Source organism: Triplophysa dalaica, chromosome 7, assembly GCF_015846415.1.
Source record: "Triplophysa dalaica isolate WHDGS20190420 chromosome 7, ASM1584641v1, whole genome shotgun sequence".
NCBI classification, from domain to species: Eukaryota; Metazoa; Chordata; class Actinopteri; order Cypriniformes; family Nemacheilidae; genus Triplophysa; species Triplophysa dalaica.
The window spans coordinates 15912587-15933393 of NC_079548.1; the positions used below are offsets into that span (position 1 = coordinate 15912587).

The window sequence follows — 20807 nt, forward strand, 5'->3', positions numbered from 1 at the left end:
CTAACCTTCAAACACCCATGAAGGACATGCACAATAATCACACCTGTCGGGCTTCAAAAATTCCTTTATTCTGCAAATCTGACTGATGACATATACTACGACATGAACTACCATTATGTGAGAGAAATTGCCGCTTGATCAGCCATTAAAACTATAGGACACTCAAAGACTGGCGCTCCAGGTTATCAGAAGCCTGCCATCACAATCCAGACGTGTTTTTGAGAGTTTTTGTATTTTCACCGCTACATGTCAAATTAGAATGCTTCCATTTTATTGAACAGTGCTGTCTACGCGGCAAGTGAGCGAGACGATTGTAATGTGATTCGACGAAACGGGATGTTCCCGTATTTTTCAGTGAAGCTGCCTACACTCAAGAGCTGTTAATGAGAGCAATCTAGTTTTGTCGTGCTGCGCTCTCCTACAGTGCAGACAGGATGTAGAACTTATATTGAGATTTGCATTTAATTGCCGGAGTAATTCGATTCATTCACGAAAGGTCTCACAGTTCATTAAGTCATATTTCCTTTTTTAATAGTTGAGAGGCAAAGCATCAGGACATGCAAACAATCTCATCATTCACTAGCGTTCTGTATGAATACTGGGAAAAATATGAATCTGGTTTCTGGCTACAAACAGCATAAACTTAATTGCTTGCTGGAAGAGCTGTTCCATAATTGTTGATAGTAAATTATTTTATTATTTGTGATTGTTTCATGTTTTATTGTAGTGTTTCTGATGTTTTATAGACGCCAAGATGTAAACCAGGGGTCTCCGACCCGGTTCCTGGTGAGTTCCCGTCCTGAAGATTTCAGCAGCTAATCAAGGTGTTAAGAGTTGCTTGTTAATAGGTGTGTTGAAAAAGTGTTGGAGCTGCAGTCTGCAGCACAATAGCTCACCTGTAGCAGGGTTGGAGATTCCTGATGTAAACACTGGTCCAGAAGCAGACCTTTTTTAAGGTCCAGTTTATGAAATTTAGCAGCACATAGTGGTGAGGTTGCGAATTGCAACCAAAGGCTCACTCCATCGCTCCCCTTCCCTTTCAAAGCACTCTGGCGGCTGACCCCGGGGCTAAGATATCGTCACTGTTTCGCTTCTTCGCCAAAGGAGATATCATATTTGCGAGACGCGCTCTTTAGAGCAGTTTGTCCATTGAGGGCCAATGTAACAACATGGTGAATTCCATGTAAGGGGACCCATGGTGTATGTAGATAGAAATTGCTCATTCTAAGGTAATAAACACAAAATGCTTCATTATGTGAGTTCTTCTGGACCCCTGTTGGAACAGGATTTTGGTCTATAAGAGCAATAAACAACTTATGTTTGTGTATACCATACCTCAACTTACTATAGTAAAACCACAGTAGAACATCTACAGTCTCTTGTATGTTATTCCTCTATTTAGTTCCATTTAAGATTCTGAAATGTGAAAGATGTCTTTAAGAAAAGGCCACCACTTACTGTTTTGATGAATGAGGCAATAAAAACACGAGACACAGGCCATAGCTGTTATTGTTGGTTGATGCATATTTTAAAGCCAAATAAAAAGCATGTTGGCGCATCATTAATATTACCCGATCATTTTATTCCCTGGTCCCTTGAGGATGTTTTAAGAATTCTTTGACTAGAGTGCGTCCAGGAGAAAGGCTTGCTTATAAAGGCAGCAGATCTCTTGCTGTGTTATTGATACCTTCTACCGAGTTCCCAGCTAAGCGGAGTTTAACTTTTTTGGAGGGCCATGGGGAAAGAGATGGAAAAATTGAAAATGAGCGAAGCAAAGAGCAAGTGTGCGTATGCATATGTAATATGTCGTCTTCAAGAACCTTGGCGCAAAGCTGGAAGATGACACGTTTGAGGCAGAGCGAGAGCATATGATAAACTCTCCATCATCTTTTTAAAATTCAAAGACAGATCTCTGAGCTTCACTGAATAAATGTGCAGCCAATCCGTCATTCTGTCTTTACGGTGGCTTTTATGGATGTAGAGTGATGAAGAACTTATTCACTATGAAAGAATACAAACAGTAGATTATGTAGAGCAAGAGTCTTTTTGCTGTGATTTCTCTGTTGTTGAAATGTGAATATTTATATGAGTGTTTGTTGAATTTTTTTAAATGCTATGGTGAAGCGCAGCAGTATTGAGTACAAAGATCACTGATTTCCTTGTTTGTTGAATACAATATGTAATATCCTTTCCCATTATTTCACTGCCCTCCTTCATTTCATATCACCTCGGATCTGGTTTCATCCGGTTTGTTCCATTTATCTGAATTGGAACCCTCATGCTGACTAAACTTCATGCAGATTCGTACATTCATTATCTCTTCTTCTGACAATCGTGAATTCTGTATTTTTTAATTGTCTCCCTCAAAAGAGGAACATGTTGACCTCGTCTTTCACGATGATGGTTTAATTGCCTCCACATCTTGGAACTGTCTGGATTTTTCTCTTTCTCTGTGTTGAGGCTTTTGCTTCTTAGAACTCGGATGTTCATGCTCATCAAACAATGGCCTCGTTCATGTTTGTTCCATGTTTCTTTTATCTGCAATTTTATTAATTCATTTGCCGTCTCTTTCGCCATCATCTGAGATGTTCATCTGAGGCCTAGCTTCCGTTTGTTATGTAGGTGGGGGGGTCTTCTTTGTCCTTGTCTGGACAGTAACTTGAGGATCACCTGGAGACAAGACAGTCATTAATGACGATTATTTGGAAAATGTAAAATTTCAGGTTAGGTTTAGGTGTGGGGTGCAGGGGATAGAAAATACCTTAAGGCCATTATAAAAACAATTCAATTATATTGCTTGTGTCCGTGTGTTTTGCCTATTGCCTTACAAAATGTCCCCATAAGGAACATGAAATTGCGTGCCTGTGTGTATTGAAGGTTGTCCCTCCGCTATACATTGTAGCTGGTCTTGCAAATGAAATTGACAATGGGTTTGAAGCACCCAGGAACAAATCTCTCTATGTTTCCCTGTCCTTCATGCCGTCCTCTCCTCTCGGTTCCTGATCAAAGCAGGATATTTATGCATTCTGCTCAACATGTGTTGTTTTTCACTTTGTAGCTGTGGAAACGCTGGCAGGGTTTGGTGGGTGATCAGTAAGTCTCCAATAAACAGCCTCAATCTGTAAAGATATTACATCTCGCATGGCAAATATTTGATGAATTTTGCCGTTTCGAAATTTTAATTAAAGCCAGCTTGCTTACGTATTGAGCCATAGCAAAATTTTAGTCAACAGTCATTTTAACCTCCAATGTTTAGCTGCGCAAATGAATTAAACACTGCGAAAAACAACTTTACCTCTTTTCCTTCATCTTCTTTTAAGAAGAAATACAGTAAAGCACAAAAATACCAAAGCTCCCTATTTCAGAAAGAGGTTGTTTCATGAGAGGATAAAGCAGAGGCTCTCCAAATAGATGATGTTGACTTTTCCTTCCTATCCTCTACCTCATCACCCATCATCCGCTCATAATGACCTGTCTTTCATCTATAATATCTAAAGTGTCAGGTGGAAGAGAAAAGAGGCAACGAGACAGACTTCAAAAGCTGCAGTGCTGTTCTGAGATGAAGAGAGTTCTTCTCATCTATCTGCTATGGGCATATGCCAGAAGAGCTTTGGTCTTTGCACACATGCACACACGTTTGTTTTTCTGTCAAACTGGCTACTTTCCATTAAATACTATATTTTTTCTTAACCCTTTCTCTAACCATAAACCAGATCTTGAAATAAACCTTTGTTAATTTACTGTAAATTCTAATGTATTATTTTATTAGCTAGTTCTTTATAGTAGTCTTTATGAACTTCAATAAAAAAAAAATTAAGTCTGGTTATAGAGGACTTTATGTGTTCTTGAATTGTATGAAAGGGTATTCACATTGACGGATTCTGTGTGTGTGCGTGCTTGCATTGTAGGCAACATCTCACAATCCCCATGAGGAAAACATCTTAATAGACTTATAAAATGTTTTAATTAAGCTGTCAATTGCAGAAAGGTTTTTATGAGCGTAAAGCATAAAAAGTGTCATTAGTTCAGTAAAAGCAATAGTCAATAAAAGCCCCCACTATTTGTGTGTGTGTGTGCGTTAGTTTGCGGGTGTGTGTTCATACATGTACACTGTATGGTTTTGTGCCTTTGTACCGGTTTTTCTGTGCATGTGAATGCGTGAATGTGAGTATATATGTATGAATTACAGTAGGGGATTTATGGGAAATTGGAGTATGACATAATAACAGTGGAAAAACACATATTTAGGGATAGAGGCGATAAACTTCGTCATTTGTAAAAATGTAAATTTAAACTGTTTAATTTTTTTTCCTAAAATATACTAAACAAAGGTACCAAAAACAACATAATGACATTTGAATAAATCTTGCTTACACATTTACAATTTCTTTTACAGGCAGTCAGTTAATACGTTGATTTAAGTTTCACAAGCTTAGCGTCACATAACACTAGGGATGGGAATTGATAAGAATTTAACGATTCCGATTCCATTATCGATATTGCTTATCGATCCGATTCCTTATCGATTCTCTTATCGATTCTCACTGGGTGAGGGAATAAGTACAAATTTGTTTCTTTGTATTAACTCGCTTTAATATCTGATAAGAACACAGCACATACTCAGAGTATACACAAATTATGTGTAGCAACCTCAGAACAAACCTAAAAGTAGGCTACAAAGTATTGGTCCAGACAAAAAATAAAATAAAACTGCCATTTAAGTGCCATAAAAACTAAAAACACAGACTAAACAGTCAAGGAAGAGCTTGTGACAATGACAATGGAGATTATTATTCATATAGTAAAAGTTTACACTATGAAATGGCGCTCACATGAACAAAATAGAGAAGTTACCTTCGGCATTAATAGCAGATGACGTCTCGTTAGCTCCGCTGCTGCTTGACTCACTTGTTGTTGTTGTGTCGCTAAGTAGTAGTGTATCAAACACGCGACAGTCCTGCAAATGAATTGCGTGCTGTGTGGCCAAATGTTTCTGCATATTGGAGGTTGTTCCGCCCTTTGCCGAAATTAAACTTTTACAGTTGTTGCAAATGACCGCATTTGCGTCTTTTCTAGTGAAATATAACCACGCTTTAGATCGCTTCTGCCTCGATGACATGTTTGCTGCTTAACCAAAACAACGCAGCGCGTGTGTGACGTCATGATGGTGACACATTTGCAACGAGCGGAACCGATAAGCGGAATCGTTAAGCAGATACGCTAACGGTTCCAAGGAATCGATTCACTGGGCTGGTTCTAAAGAAGAACCGGTTCTCGGTTCCCATTCCTACATAACACAGTAGCAGATTTATTTTGAGTTGCACACAAAAGTAATAAACGCTTGTGTACTCATGTGAGTGAGTCATTGAGTAATAGCATTTACAATAAATGGACCCACTTCTAAAAAAATGGTTCTCGGAACTTAAACGTGTTCATTTTATTTTATTTTCCTTGACTCTTCTCTCCTTCGTTGAGTTCTGAAAACGAATACCGATCATATTTGACAGGTTACACTTTGCTGCTTATTATATGAGACACATGATTGCGTGTGCACACACAAACACAAGGCTCAAAGTATTGACTGGTCCCAGTGTGTGTGAGGCCGCTTGGAGCTGCTGTCACGGTGGGTTTCAAATCAGCGCTCCGGCCTGGAGTGTGTCTGAAGGGCGGAGGGTCTTTGTAACTGTTATCTCCTGTTATAGATGGCTGTTAAGATGCTTGCGGGGGTCCGGATGACTGAATGGCGTTTCTTTCCTTAGCAGACCTTTGAATCAACACGTGCCTCACAACCAATATCACAGGCTAGCGAGGCAGGGCTAATCAAACACAATGACAGAAATTTAAAGTGTGAGTGTCCTGTGAGTCTTAGCAATCTTGTTGAAACGAGATAAACAACGGCTGTGGTGTGTGTCCAATTTCCTAAATCTGTTATCTATACGTGATTGTTGGAGACTGAGATTGTGCTGATGTTGTGTTGAGTATAAAGCAGTTTTGGGATCAAGTTTGTTTCAGAGATTAGAGGTGTGTCATTCTCAAACTGCTGAAACACCATATGCGCTGTTTATACTATAAATCAAGACTTACTGTGAGGTCCCTCAGTTCTTACATTTCCAATAATTCAAAATGAAATGAAATTTCAGCTTTATACATTCCAAGCCACCGTGAGTTTGATTTTAATGTACAAAAGCTTTTCCGCAAACCTACTGATAGATCAATTAATGATAGATATGTTTTTTTGCTTCAAATTGTCTGTGATAGTGTTGGTGATATACACAGCTGAAAAATAAGCAGCTTAGTTTTGTTTAAAAAGGAGCCAAAATGGTTTTAGTGGAACAATGCAGAGTTGTTACTTAAGAACCATGAATACAGAAATACCCCAAAATAGCATAAAAACTTCACTAAGATGTCTATTTACAATAACAAGCGGGCAAATGTCTTCTGACTCTCATTCTTCTGTATCACATTCTTTCTTTGTCCTAGAAGAGACAGCGTTTGAAGCAGGTGTGAGGGTGCAGATCCACAGTCAGGCGGAGCCTCCTTTCGTGCATGAACTTGGTTTTGGAGTCTCCCCGGGCTTTCAGACCTTTGTGGCAACCCAGGAACAGAGAGTGAGTAAACTTTGATCTTACCTCCACCTTTACTGATTTCACCTCTCCTTTCATCACCAATGTCCTCCTGTATATTTGTGTCCTTTCTAAATGCCTTGATTAATAGGACCATGTTTACACCTCATTCAACTCAAAACACAAATCATAAGCACCATAGATACAAATAACTAGACCACATTAGTAACTGTTTCTTTGGGCCTCTATACGTAGGTTGTCCGCCATATTGGAAAGGTGCGAGCTGGTCTATGTTGCCAAATCTGCGTCTTTCCCATGGAATTGGGTTATTTTAAACTGTTGCTTCGAGTTGTGTCATCCACTTGTTATGAGTGGAAGGATTCTGGTATTTAGCAGTCAATATTAAAATGTTTTCTATTTATGAATGTAAAATTTTGTTATCTGGACTAGGGACGTTTGGCACGTAATGAAGATTTTGTTTCACAGATCTGGCAACCCTGCCAAGCCGGTCCGTAAACACTCAAGAGCAAGCTGACTGTGTATGATTATGCAACACTTCTTTACTGTTGTGTCAATTCAAACATTATATCTACAACACTAACACATCACAACCATGAAAGGGTACCACATTTTGCGCCCAGTGTTGTGGCATTCTAGCAAACTGTGAGTGACGTCTACGTGCCTAGAGCGCTTGAATGAGGCATCTAGCTATATATATCTATGATAAACACATTCTCATATAGTTTAAACACTGATGTTATCTGATTCATCCTAGACCAATTCAAGATTAGATTCGTTTTATGTTTACTGGCTTTACTTCTTCTTGAAGGAAGATAACAATTAAGAAAAACTCAAAGCGTTTACTCTAGGCTACATATATTATACTGCACACTGAATATACCTCAGGTATCCCTGATATCAGCATTCAGTGAAAGAAACCTCCCTCAAGATTAATAAAACTGCTGAATGAATAAATGTATATTTATGAATACAAATCATGTGAAGCACAGAGACATTTGCTTAGGTCTCAAGATCTCCGTCCAGCTGTCTAACACAGATTGATTTCAATGTGAGGTGTAAACAGAATTGTGTATCACCTGTCCACCTGTGATCAGATCACCCAAAGTGAATGTTAATATCAGGTGCCTTGGTAAAATAATGCACGACCATGTGTTCTCGCTCCTCATTGCTCTACATTTCTATTCATGTGCTGTTTATATTTTGTCAAGCTCCTCGGGGTGCTCTGTCTTAAGCTCTCTAAAGCGATGTAAATGAATCATCGCAGAGGTTTGTGTGTCTGTGTGTGTGGTCAGGGTGTTTGTATTCTCGTACAGTTTATTTTGGAAGGCCCTTGACTCAATATTTGAGCGTGACTGCTCACTATGAGATCTGCTTCGCCACTATTTTAGACATCAAGGGGTTTGCGCTGTATGTTTTAATTCCTCTACTTTATGTTGTCTTGGTGCTGTGAGGCTTCAATACCTCCAGCCGTGACCTTGCTATCAGCAGATCCACTGCCAGTTGTTTGCAGTGAGTCGTGAGTCTCGAAGGGACAACAAGCCGGCATTGCAAGTCCTTTCAAATCCCCCTTTTCTAATAGCTAAAGCTAAAGTGTGTCGTCTCTGTAAAAATAATGTTCCCCAAACACACTCATCTCCTGCCCAGCATTGGTCAAACAAACAAACAGCCTCATGTTACGATGACTATGTTAGTGTCTTAAGAAGCAATGAACATGATTGCTAACAGCGCAACGTAGCACATCACTGAAATAATTTGGGCTTTTTGGCACTTTCTTGTTAATTATGTTTATGCAGGATTACTGCTTTCCTGAATTATGCTAATTGTTATGTTTATGTCGCTGTTAAATTGAAATACAGGCTAATGATAGTGCAGTGGTAACCTCAGACCTCTTTAGTTGTGGTGTATAATTACATTTATGAACATTAGGCCTATTATTGGCAAGCACCAGTGAATGGTCTTGCTTTTACTCAGCTATTGATAGCACTGCGATGATAGCAGCACAATATACAAAGATCATGAACAAGAATCCACTTTAATGATGATAGTATGCAACCGCGTTCATCCTTTTTGACTCAAATGTGTGTCATTTTTGCAACATGATGGTTTATTAACAAAGTTAACTAACCCAGCGGGCCTTCAATTTCCAATATCACAAATCAGATGATTAACCCGGCTGGTGTCCTATAAGCAATCTCACCAATCATCCTTTTAGCTCGGACAAAAACCCTACAAATAGACAAGACGCCTTACCCTCATTCTCTCTACATTTTCGCAACATTCCTCCTCCTACCCAACTCGGGCAGATACTGGGCCCACCCCGGACAAGAGACGGGCGCTCTGAGCTCGGAGCCCTCTCTTCGGGACAGGACAACAAATACGCATACTGTCCGTCCCTTATCATCTGTACTTCTTTTCTTCGAGGCGAACTCGTGAATCTGTCATAAATGCAAAGCTTTATGACACACATCCAGCAGAAATGACATGAATAGGGTTTCTCTTTGAGTGCATCTACACGCCCTCCAGTCGCTCCTGATGTTTTGAAAGAGAATCAAGGTTGCATTCAGTTATCTGCTTAATGTCGAGGTTAGGAAGGACATCAATATTCCTTTCAGGACTTTCTTTATCTGTCACTGTCTTACCTTTTGTTTTCTTGGTCGTCCATCTCTCTCGCTCTTTCTCACACTCTTTCTGTCTCTCGGAATGCACTGTCACCGAGAGATCACAGAGAGAGACATTCACTTAAGCATATGCGCAGGAGCTAAAGTACCTCAACTGATTTCCTACTCGCTAGAAAGAGAAACTCCACTCAGAGGGATCCTGGGGTGAGAGAAAACACTGTTTCCTTTTTTGCTCCAGGCAAGTCATGATCTGCATTCATGTACTGTTTGTTGCCTGTGTGGTCTGCAACATAGACGGTGTTGTTATGCTAAATATCGGCACTCTTGAAATTAGGGGTCGACCGATATGGTTTTTAAGGGCCGATGCCGAAAAAAACACTGTGGCAAATAAGAGGCTGATATAACACAAATGTATTTCGAATAAATGTACAGAAAAAAATGCTGACCTGATGTATAGTGGCCGAATAGAAATATCTGTCGGATGATGCTGATAAAGAAAAAAATCTAATTTATCGGCCACACCGATATATCGGTCTATCACTGCTTGGAATACCACTTGGACAGTCAAATTAGTGGGCCATGAATTGTTATATTAAAATATATTTTCGATTCAGATATTATTTTTTTAATAAAACATCTCTTCACTTTTCCTTTCCAAACTTTCTGTTGGGTGCTGTTAACAATTTTCATTATTTCACTATGACGGACAGCATTATTATGTATGTTCAAATAAACTGAACAAATACTGCTATGGAGTTAATATTTAAACCACAGAAAGTCCTAGATTCAAGAGAACGTCATGGTTTTAATCAAGTATCCAGGAAGGTGCTTCTCCAACTAATTATCATTAGCTCTGATGTCCTAGCCAGGGGCTGTAATGCATCACTGATGCTGTTGCAAAAGACCCATTACAACAGACCCAGAGAGAAAGAGAGAGGATAAGAACAAACAAGGTGAATGCGTCCAATTTCTGGGGCCATGCATTATAAATGCAGCTACTCGGATTTTCATTTGGTTGAAGTGTCTTGAGTTTACAGATCGAGACTGAATTATACTTTTCTCTCTTTTCATTCCATCCGTTTGCTTGTGTCAGCAGGGAGCCTGTAAATTTAGCGTTGGCTAATTATTTTCAGGCTTATAGAAGCTCAGAAAAAAACTAAAATCATCCGGCGGCAGGATATTTTTCAGTTCCCTTCTGTCAATCTCAACTCTTGTTGCTCGATTTGAGAGCATCTCTAGTGGTCTGTCTGGCTTTGGCCTATCTCTAAATCTGCCAGCAAATACGCAGAAGTAGGTCATTTTATGGCCAATTTAAAAACAATCTGTCATTTCCAACGTTTCGTTTTAGCCATTTTAAGTGGCATTTTACTATCTGTTAAACACGGTCAGTTCAAGCTTTGAAGAGATATATATATAAGATAACTAGATATAAATGAAATTGGAAAAAATAAGTAGTGATACAGTGAAATATCCCACTGATGTTATACTTAATAACTGCGAGCTTCCCTGTGGCTCAGTGGTTGTAGTATGGTGTTAGCAACGCCAAGATTATTGGTTCGATCCCAGGGGATTAAAAATGTATAGTGCAATAAAGTGTCGCTTTGGATAAAAGTGTCTATCAAAATGCATAACATTTTTTTAAATATATATACATATATATGCAAACAAAACAAATTGGCAAACTTGAACTTTTTTATAATATTATTTATAATAAATCAATATAAGAATAATAAAACCGTTAGTTATTATTATTTTTGAATCTGCCATTCATCATATTCATAGATACAAAACAAATAATCCTATTTTATAATAAAATAGACGTCACCTAACCCTAATGTTTTATGGCACAAAAACTTAATGGTTTTGTGTTTTTTATATATCCTATTGACAGAGAAACACACAAGGCTTTTCTTTATTTAAAAAAAAACTGTGAAGCACTTAGCAGAAAGAGACTTGTTACTGTCTGCACGGCTCTGTGAGTGTTAAGTGTAAGTGCGTTAGAGAGCTTAACTCTCAACCGTCCTTGATAGTAATGGTACATTTCAGCCCTGGCAACAGGAAATAGTATATTTTTTTACTTTAGGCTTTTACAAAGCGATTTTGCCCTCAATGTTTATTTTGTATGACCTCTTAATAGTTTTTTAGATTTGAGACACAACATATGTTTTCCAATATTGGGACTGAAGTTGACTTTGCATTGGTTAAGGACAGGAGACAAAATGTAACCTATTGTTCATGACTGCTGCATTAATGATGAAGTAAAGAGAAGGTGGTTTGTCAAGACTCACAACCATCACAACAAGCTGAGTGTGATCACAGATAGAGTAATTACACATTATGCAGCAGACACACACACACACACACTCAAGCTGAAAGAGAAGGTCAGCATGAAGGACAGAGCCTTGATTTACACACTCACTGTTTTAATCATTAATGAATAAATTAAAGAAATGGCACATCAGCGTTTTCAATTGATTGAATTGAAATGATTTCTCAGATACAGCTTTGTACTGATTTGCCATAATGGAAAGAGCTGATTGTAAAACTGATGTAATCATTTAACAAGTTATGATAACATTTCTAAGCTTTTTGTTCCCTGTTGATAATGTGTCTAGCTTTAACTATATAAATTACTTCATAACCTATGATGATAATTTAACTAAACACTTCTTCAGTTCAAAGAAAGTATAAAAGTCTCAAACTGGAGAAATGCAAACGAGATTCTTAAAAATGCTGTTTGCCAAAGAACTTCATTTAGTTTGTTTGGGTGAAAATCATTTTTGCAGGCAGCTTTTTTCAGTGTTTTCCCTGTGATACTCCAGAAACTAGGTTTAGTTTTTCAAATCCCTCCACAGAGGTAAGACAGGCCTTTAAAATCTTCTTATGCCAAAATTGACTGTGATTTATCTGCGCATCAGCGCCGACAAATTTCATTTGCCTGTCAGATATCTTTCTTCTGATCAGTTGCCGTGAGATATCAGGTCTTGAATCTGTGCCTGTGATGCTCGGCGGTTTCCAGGCACAGTTGAAAAGAGATTATGTTCCCTCGTATCATTTACAAGTCAGCTCATTATTCACATTTGGCACAACTAGTCTCAAGACTTCATTACCCACTGAGACTGAATAAAGCTAGCTTGGGTGGAATAGTGGGTATCTATGCTTTGGGTAGTGAGGGTTTAGGTGACCTATTGTTTTTGGGCAGATGGGCTCCTTCTCCTTTCCTCCAGGCATTCGCTGTGCCACACTTTCACCCTCATTGTTTACTACTTTTGTCACCTTCTGTCTTATAGTTTTTACACTTCCTCACGTTCAATCTGTTGGGTGCAATGTTCACAGAAAAGATTGAATTCATCAGGCATTTGCTCATGAAAGATTGTTATTAGATTGTTAATGATAATCTTTAATCCTTAATTTTTATATTTTTACTAAGCCTTGTTGTGCAAGCACTGTTGAGCTTGTGCAGAGGCAGCAGCTTTTGCCAGAGGGGAACTGGAATCCCCTGGTTGGGCCTGGGTTCCCCTGAGGTTTTTTTTCTCGATGGGAGTTTTGGGTTCCTCACCACCGTTTGCATATTGTTTTGCACTATCTGCCTGGCCGGGGGGGCTGCTTTAGAATTCATACTTGTATTAAATGTGTCTCATGTACAGCTGCTTTGTAACAATGAAAATTGTAAAAAGCGCTAAATAAATAAAGTTGAGTTGAGTTGAGTTGAGTTGAAAGGGCTTTTTGGATGGTTTATATGGTAGGAGTCGTTTATATCACATTAAATATCACTCCAGCCAGTACACATATTCCAGCAGGGTGCCTGTAATAAGCTTATGTTTCTTTAAAACCTTGGCCTCTTTAATCTGCAAAACCACATTTAAATCATTACTTAATTTAATGATCATAATGGCAACTGTTTATCATTTTTGCACAGAACAGAAAGAGGTAACAACTGTGTGTACTTGGCATTCCCAAAAGACCTCAGTAAGAATAGCACCATGTTTAATTTTTGATAGGAATGAAAACAAGGCTGTGAGGAATAGGAACATAGTTTATAACCTTATTCAATGGATGAAAGTGTGCAGATTGTGAGTCTGTTCCTTTCGTCTTCATTTCCATGCATGTAAAAATCAATATGGCATCTAGTGTGACAAAGTTCTAATTAGCATTTTTAATCCTTCACTAGACTTTACACAGTACTCTTGGGCTTTAAACTGACACCAGTTGGTATAGAATGTGACCACAACATGGTGGCCACCATAAGAAGGAAGCAGCATTGTGTAAAATAAAACTTTTTTCTTGGCGACTGGTCCATTATTGTCCAAAATGAGTGTTACTAGTTTTTCAGATAAATTGAAATGTGACATGACATCACTTTATGTGAATCCAACTTTATACTCTACCTTCATTTCTCATGTGGATGAGTGCATATGTTGTTCTAATGCACCCTTTTGTACTTGTTTAGCTGACCTACCTTCCTCCTCCGTGGGGCGAGTGTGTGTCCAGAGCCCTGGATTCGGGCCTTTTCCAAGTGTACAGCGTCTCCGCCTGTCGAATAGAGTGTGAGACACGCTACATTGTTGAGAACTGCAACTGCAGGATGGTATACATGCCAGGTACGTCTCTCGACTGAGTAAGTCTTTCCTTTACCTACATTTCCTCTCATCATAAAGGTGTTGTGAATAAGCAATAAGGTATTTGAGGCTAGTGCTTTATTATTAATAAATCATGGATGAAGGGGTTGCAGGCACTCCGCTTGGCATCAATAACGCCCTTTAGCCATGATTTATTCACAATAAAGAACTAGGCAGAAGTACATAATAAAAAAGTTACCAAACAATATATTATAATATATATATATATATATATATATATCGTTCATTTGTTCCATCCGGACCGCAAGACATAGCCTAATAAACCATTTAAAACATTTCACTATGATGGTTTGTTTAAATCGAGCTGCGTGTCCACACAACTGAGAATCACATCACGTGTGCTTTCAGGAACATTCATGTAATTGATCATTTGCCGCTATATTTCCGCTCCGCACGCACTGCTTCCCTCCAACCAAAGATACGCAGCATGAAGAGTAGTAGACGTGTGGTAATTTTAACAACGGTAGTGCAGGCACAGAGCAGGTAAATGGACACACAACAGTTAACAAAATGCAGCAATTTTAAAGTATTTGTATCTGTCTGTCCGTTTACTGTTTAAAAATAAATTTCAAGCATTACTTTCAATAAGATTTCAATCTTTGAAATGGCATTATTCAGTCAATATTGAAGATATTGTTGTTATGTTTTCACAGAATATTCTTTAGAATGATTTTATGTAGAAAACATTATAATACAATACTTGTTTTTCACAAGGAGGGTCACATTTTATAATGAACAACAATCTAATTGGGAAATTATTGAAAGATAGATGTAGTTCTGGTATGGATGGCATGGAAAGGCTAATTTAGTAAGTAAATTTGTTTTATGTTTATGATGAGAGCATTTTAATTTTAACATTACATTTGCTGTTTGTATGTTGTCAGTAGTTTTTTTTTATTAAAAAATATGAATTATTAGACATCGATTAAGAGGGCTTTCCCCTAGCCATAGAGACTTCAATACATACATACAAACTGTGGATATCAAAATATAAAATCAATGGCCTGACAAAAGATCATATCTTAGTATATATAACATATAAATATACATATCTTATTCATATATAACTGGGCTAAATTCTATTTTTTTTAAAACATACTGTCCGGACCTCCGTTTGGAAGAAAATATAAAGACCGGACCTCTTGAAACTTTGAATGAACTACCAGCCTCCACCCAAACTGCACATCCTTAACAACTTTCAAAAAAAAGCTCAAAACATACCTGTTCATTGTTTATTTGACTGACCAATAACTCTGTCTGTCTATAAAAAAAGATCTTGTTGTTCATTCTCTCTTTTGCTTACCTCAGCTTTAATCCCCCTAGTAACATGGCCTTGTAAACTAACGGTACTGTTTAGTGTGTTGACAAAATCTTTATATGCTCTCCTACCTGTAAGTCGCTTTGGATAAAAGCGTCTGCCAAATGAATAAATGTAATGTAAATGTAATTGAATACCTCTGTTCTATGGCATCGAAGAACCTTTTGAAGCACCTTTTTTTGAGAGTGTAGCTGTGTTTTATTGCGAATAATGCACAGCTATCGACCATTCAGAATCAACGACTGGAACTAACCATTTATAAGCAAATTTATGGATTGGCATGCATAAAACCTCCATATTGCTGGGACATTTATTGTAGACTGAAGTGGGTAAATTGTCACATCTGTCGCTCTGACATGCCCTTAAACTAAAAACCGAATTATTTGTTTACCCAGTCAACATGAGTTTAAGTCACTGTCTTCCTGTCAATCGTTTTGTCTGTTCATTGGATTTATGTAATCAGATGAAAGGCATAATGAAGACATCACCAATAAAGACTCTGACTGAATAGTTATGACATGTAATGTTTGTACTGTCTGTCACAACAAACCAGCAGGGACTCATCCTGTCTCCGTAATTCCCTGTCAAAGTCTTTAATTCCTGATAAAAAATCATTGAATCAGGTTGTATTTCACATGCCCGCGGAAAGCACGTCAGCGTGGCATTGTGCGTAGAGATAACATGCAGCTGCCTGTCAATGCAAACCTGCTGTCGTGGGGTCAGAATATAAAGCTGATTTCGTTTTGTCGGTCAGAGGTTGTTTGGAACATTTCCACAAACGGACGGCACAGACTATAAAACGGTACTTTAAAGAAGCCGGAAACTTTCATTATTCCTTTATTTCTGGTATTATAGCTGATGATAAATAGAATAGTAGTTGGCACCGCAGCTCTCTTTTTATATTCCAGCTGGTATCTTATAATGACACTTCACAGTTTCCATGTTAACCTTTCTCTTGTACCGCGTTCCCTTTTCAAACAAGTCTATTTTAATGGTGACCAAAAGGTGCCGACCTCAAATCACTGGATGCTCAGGATAGAGCAATTATCTCATAACTATTGTGTCTCATTCAGATATAGACAGACGGCTCTAATACTGTAATTATAGATTTCATTAACTGATTATGACTGCTGTGTAATGTACATTTTACCAAAGAGCAACTGAAAGGGACTTCTAGTGGTTGCTCTCGATTTCCAATACCGTTCAACCCTTCACAGAGTTGTTGACTTTATAAAATGCAAAGTACTGTACCATATTTTAACAGCGAGGACCACCCAATGTTCTGTCCTTTTAGTAAAGTACACCCTGTGCTAGTTGATTTACTTCCTGCATTGAGTTGAAGGTTGGGTCTGATTTTCTCTTTCTCAGAAATGTTTGAAAAACATGTTTTGAATGCTTCATTATTCATTGAAAGCGGCTGAATGAAGAATAGCCTTTCTTTTTCTCTCGCTGTGTTTCTTTGTCTCTAGGTGATTCACCGTACTGCACACCTGAGCAGTATAAAGACTGTGCTGAACCTGCTCTTGGTGAGTGTCATCATTCATTAGCTTGTGTAACTCACATTCACTCTAAAAACAAAAAACATCTACACTTAGAGCTGTGTTGAGTATATTAGTATTGCACACTTTTATTGACATGATGAAGTTTTCTTTTAGCCTACCCAAAGTTATTAAACTACTGATACTAAATGAAATTTAATGGTGTTTCGGTGGAACAAGATCTTTGCTTTGTACTAAATAACAGAATTTGGATGTTGCCGCAGAGCAGCTTTAGATTTGCTCTGTTCTGGAGCTTGCATGTGCGGCTGCCATATAATTCGCTGTTGTCATGGCAATATGCACATGTTTTTTGTAGGTTGCGCATGAGAACAATAAAAAACAAAGACATTTTGTCAACAACAAAAGAACAGTGACAATCGTTCACAAACTGTTATATGTTATTATAATATGTGTGCAAATATGCAGTGTACATATGCTGTATAGTAAAATACAGAGCAAATATAACTTTCCCTGAGTGTAAGCCAGCAACAGCGCTTTGAATTCACTAGTTTAGACGTGCAAGGTGTACTTGACCGCCTGTCTCACCAGTGAGACAGACTGAACAAATGAAATGTGCTTTGAATGCTAATGCTCATTTTCCTTCATGTCACACACGCACCTGATGCAAATACATATGCAGGCTTCTGTTACTGCAGTGACACCGCACAAAATCCAATTTTATTGAAAAGCGAATAAAAGAGGCAGCCGCTGCCCCTGTTTCATCATCCGGTCTGCATCTGCTTTCTGTCTTTTATTGGTGAGGCACAGCCTTAAAAGGGCTTAAATGGACCAATTGTAGAAAATAGTGTCAAATGAAAGACCTTAAAAGTGAGAACACTTCCAGTGTCATCATAAATTGAGAAACTTAACCTCTAAAAGGGATAGTTTGCCTAAAATTAAAATTTTACCATCGTTTACTTCCTCTCGAGTTGTTCCAAATCTGTTTAAATTTCTTTGTTCTGATGAACAAGGAGAAATATATTTGGAAGAATGCTTGTAACCAAACAGTTATTGGCCACCATTGACTGCCATAGTAGGAAAAATGACAATGGTGGTCAAAAGTGCCCCAGAACTGTTTGCTTTCCTACATTCTTCAAAATATCTTCTTTTGTATTCAACACAGTTCAACACAAGAAATTTATAAAGCAATTATTCCTACTGTGGTAGTCAATGGTGGCCAAGAACTGTTCAGTTACAACCATTCTTCCAAATATATTTCTCTGAATTTGACCAGATTTCTATGTTATGTTACCCTGTGGTGGTACATTTGTGAAATAATAATATTCTTGAGAGTGAAAGCTTTCATTTAATAAATGACTCATCCATGTTTTGTGAGTTTGTTTGATATAAATACGAAATTAAATATTATCCGTATGATTTTCCCAGGAGGGGAGTGGGATTTGGGAAGACAAGTGCACTCCTTATTATGTTTTTTATGTTACATAAATGCATAATTTAAGTTGTAGAATTTGAAAAAAAAAGCTAGATTCAAGGCTGAGGTTTGTATCTACATACTATATTGGACTGTGAACTGTAAACATGTGCTTTAGTTCTCACATAAATTATTATTTCTTTGCCAAGTTTGATTTCTCTTGACACCGAGACTTCGTTATTGAACTTTAAAAGTCCCTTGCCAGCATACCCCAATTTACTCATTATATTGTAAATGTATTCTGGAAAAACAAAGACTTGAACTGCACTGTGCAAAACCCCTACCAACAGAACATAGTCTGTCCCTCATTAACTCTCTCACTACGAGACCATCTGACAGCATATACCAGCGGTCTATCCCATACATAATAAGCAGGTTGGCTCTAAATTCACTAATTATCTTCCTGAAATGAGGTAACAGATCAGAACAGAGCGTGAACCATACTGCTTCTAACTGTTCAATAAGTAAGTCTTACCAACAGCTTCCTCAGGTTATTTGATACGCAATTTACATTCATATTGAGCTCCGTGTGTGAAATGATGGATAATGGTAAAAAAATGAAAAGGCAGGATTCTGAGCAGCTGAAAGTTTCGTGTGTAAAACTTTGACCTCAATTGACAAGTAAAGACGTAACTGCACATAAAAAGAGGCTGAACAGCTTGTCGAAAATGTTTAGCTGTTGGCATCAAAATGCTTGACAGCTGGTCCTTATCCTTGAGAAAAAAAATGATCACCAGCACCCAGAGGAGAAAGAAACGAGATGCTCTCAGTTTCACTATAGAACAAAATGCAGATCACATTTAGACGTGATTGAGAGGCTAATAGAGGTATGAAATGGGGAACTGCTCTCAGAAATCCGACCAGCTTAGGTTGTCAATAAAAGAAAACACGAAGGATACAATTATTATTACCGATCCTGAATTCATTATTCATTGTTCAAATTTAAAATAATGCCCATACAGAAATCTAAAATATTGACCATATAATGTATATTTAAATGTATAGGTGACGCATATGTAAATGACCTACATATTTAAAATATACTGTCATTCAGCTATCTTATGCATTAAAGGTGTGATGAACTGGGCTTGTTTATTATTTTATACTGTTGTCTGAGGTGTACTTATGACGTCTGCGTGGTTTTAACATTCTAAAACATCAGAATCAATAAGTTATAGGCTATTTCGCGCATTCGCATTGGATAAGTGAAGCCTGTGATTTTACTCAAATTGACTGACTTGTTTCCCGGATGGGATGGCAAGGCTTTGCGTATAGTTTGTATAGCCTATAGTTGTATGGTGTTTAATGATATATGATCGTACTAGTCAGAATCTGAGACCCCGTGATCGCGAACAGTACAGAAGATCCGCGCGATCGCAAAATATGGTAGGTCATTTGTGGATGAATTTTGACTTTACAAATTACAGATATGGCTGATTCGCACGGGATTAAGATCAAAGACAACCTCTGTAAGTATTACAAATGACTAGAGGTCCCCAGGTAACACTAATCCCAAGCGAATAGGGCTCAGGCCATATCAAGCAGTCTCTAACAAAGCAGCTGTACAAATATGTTGTACTCACATAAAATTGATGTGCCATTCCTGTCGGATTCAATATTGACGGTACAGCATTGCTTTTTAATCTTAGTCTCTCCCCAAATCCAGCATCGATCTGAACCTTGTTCACGAAGGAATCCTTTGAGAAATGAAACAAACTAACACTCCATGTTTTTCCCACATGAGCTAGAACATCTTTAAAAATAAACTTTAACCAGACATTCCTAATTTCGGAATCCGAAGGAAGGTTATGCAGCGACTGTGTTCTTTTATGGCATATATGACAACAGCTCAGGTTAAAATTGTAATTTGAATTCATGGCACCTTTAAAAGTGTTGATATGTGAACAGTTAATACACTGCATACTGCAAATATAGTATACAATCCCAAACCATTTCTATTCCAGAACATTTAGGGTTAGAGTACAGGATCTGCCACAGGCAACGACTGGAGGGGCTGAAGATTTGTGGGTCTTAGGGATGTGCCTTAAACAGTGCCTTAAAGATCACACATTGGGGAGTTTATAAGATTAGCAGAAATTTGGCAGATTTAATACCCTAGTGTGAATGCGTGTCTTATTATTTGTCTGTGCGTGTGTGTGTGTAGTGGAGGTTATATCTAACTTAATTCTCCAATTAAATGACATGACTGTAGCAGAATCAGGGCTGTACTGAGTGGGGGAGGAAATAGGAAGAAGAAATGGAGGGAGAGATAGAAAAGGGCAGAGATGGATGAATTTCAAAATGTTCCTCTGAAAGGTCAGAGTCTGTCTCCAGGTTTGCAAGTTATAAGCTGATTAGAAATCACAGTCATGAGCAAAATATCTCAGCCCTGAGCAACAGGCTAGAGAACAGCAAGTTGTTCTCCTTTGTTTCTCCACATACTTTTACAATAAAAAGGAGAAATGAGGAAAAAGAGCAAAGTGTCTGTTAAAATACAAATGTTGTTCTTTACCTTTTGTTTTTTAATGAAATTTTAACCCGAGCTTTTGTTATATAAGAGGGAATCGTATTCACGCGAACACCATGTAAGTGTCAGAACTGAAAAGGCCCTTGTTACTGAGATTACATCTGTTATTGACACCATGCCTAGCGAACGGCATGTTCTGGAATGCACAAA

General features: G+C 38.0%; 1 protein-coding gene across 2 annotated transcripts in view; it reads left to right on the forward strand.

Moving 5' to 3' along the window:
- The window catches only part of asic2 (acid-sensing (proton-gated) ion channel 2), a 243554-nt gene that overhangs the window by 212200 nt on the left and 10547 nt on the right, over window positions 1-20807 (forward strand). For both annotated transcript variants that reach the window (XM_056752708.1, XM_056752707.1), the window contains 3 exons: window positions 6481-6608; window positions 13653-13803; window positions 16630-16686. In XM_056752708.1, coding sequence (XP_056608686.1) covers window positions 6481-6608; window positions 13653-13803; window positions 16630-16686 — 336 coding nt within the window. The remainder of the gene's footprint in view (window positions 1-6480; window positions 6609-13652; window positions 13804-16629; window positions 16687-20807) is intronic.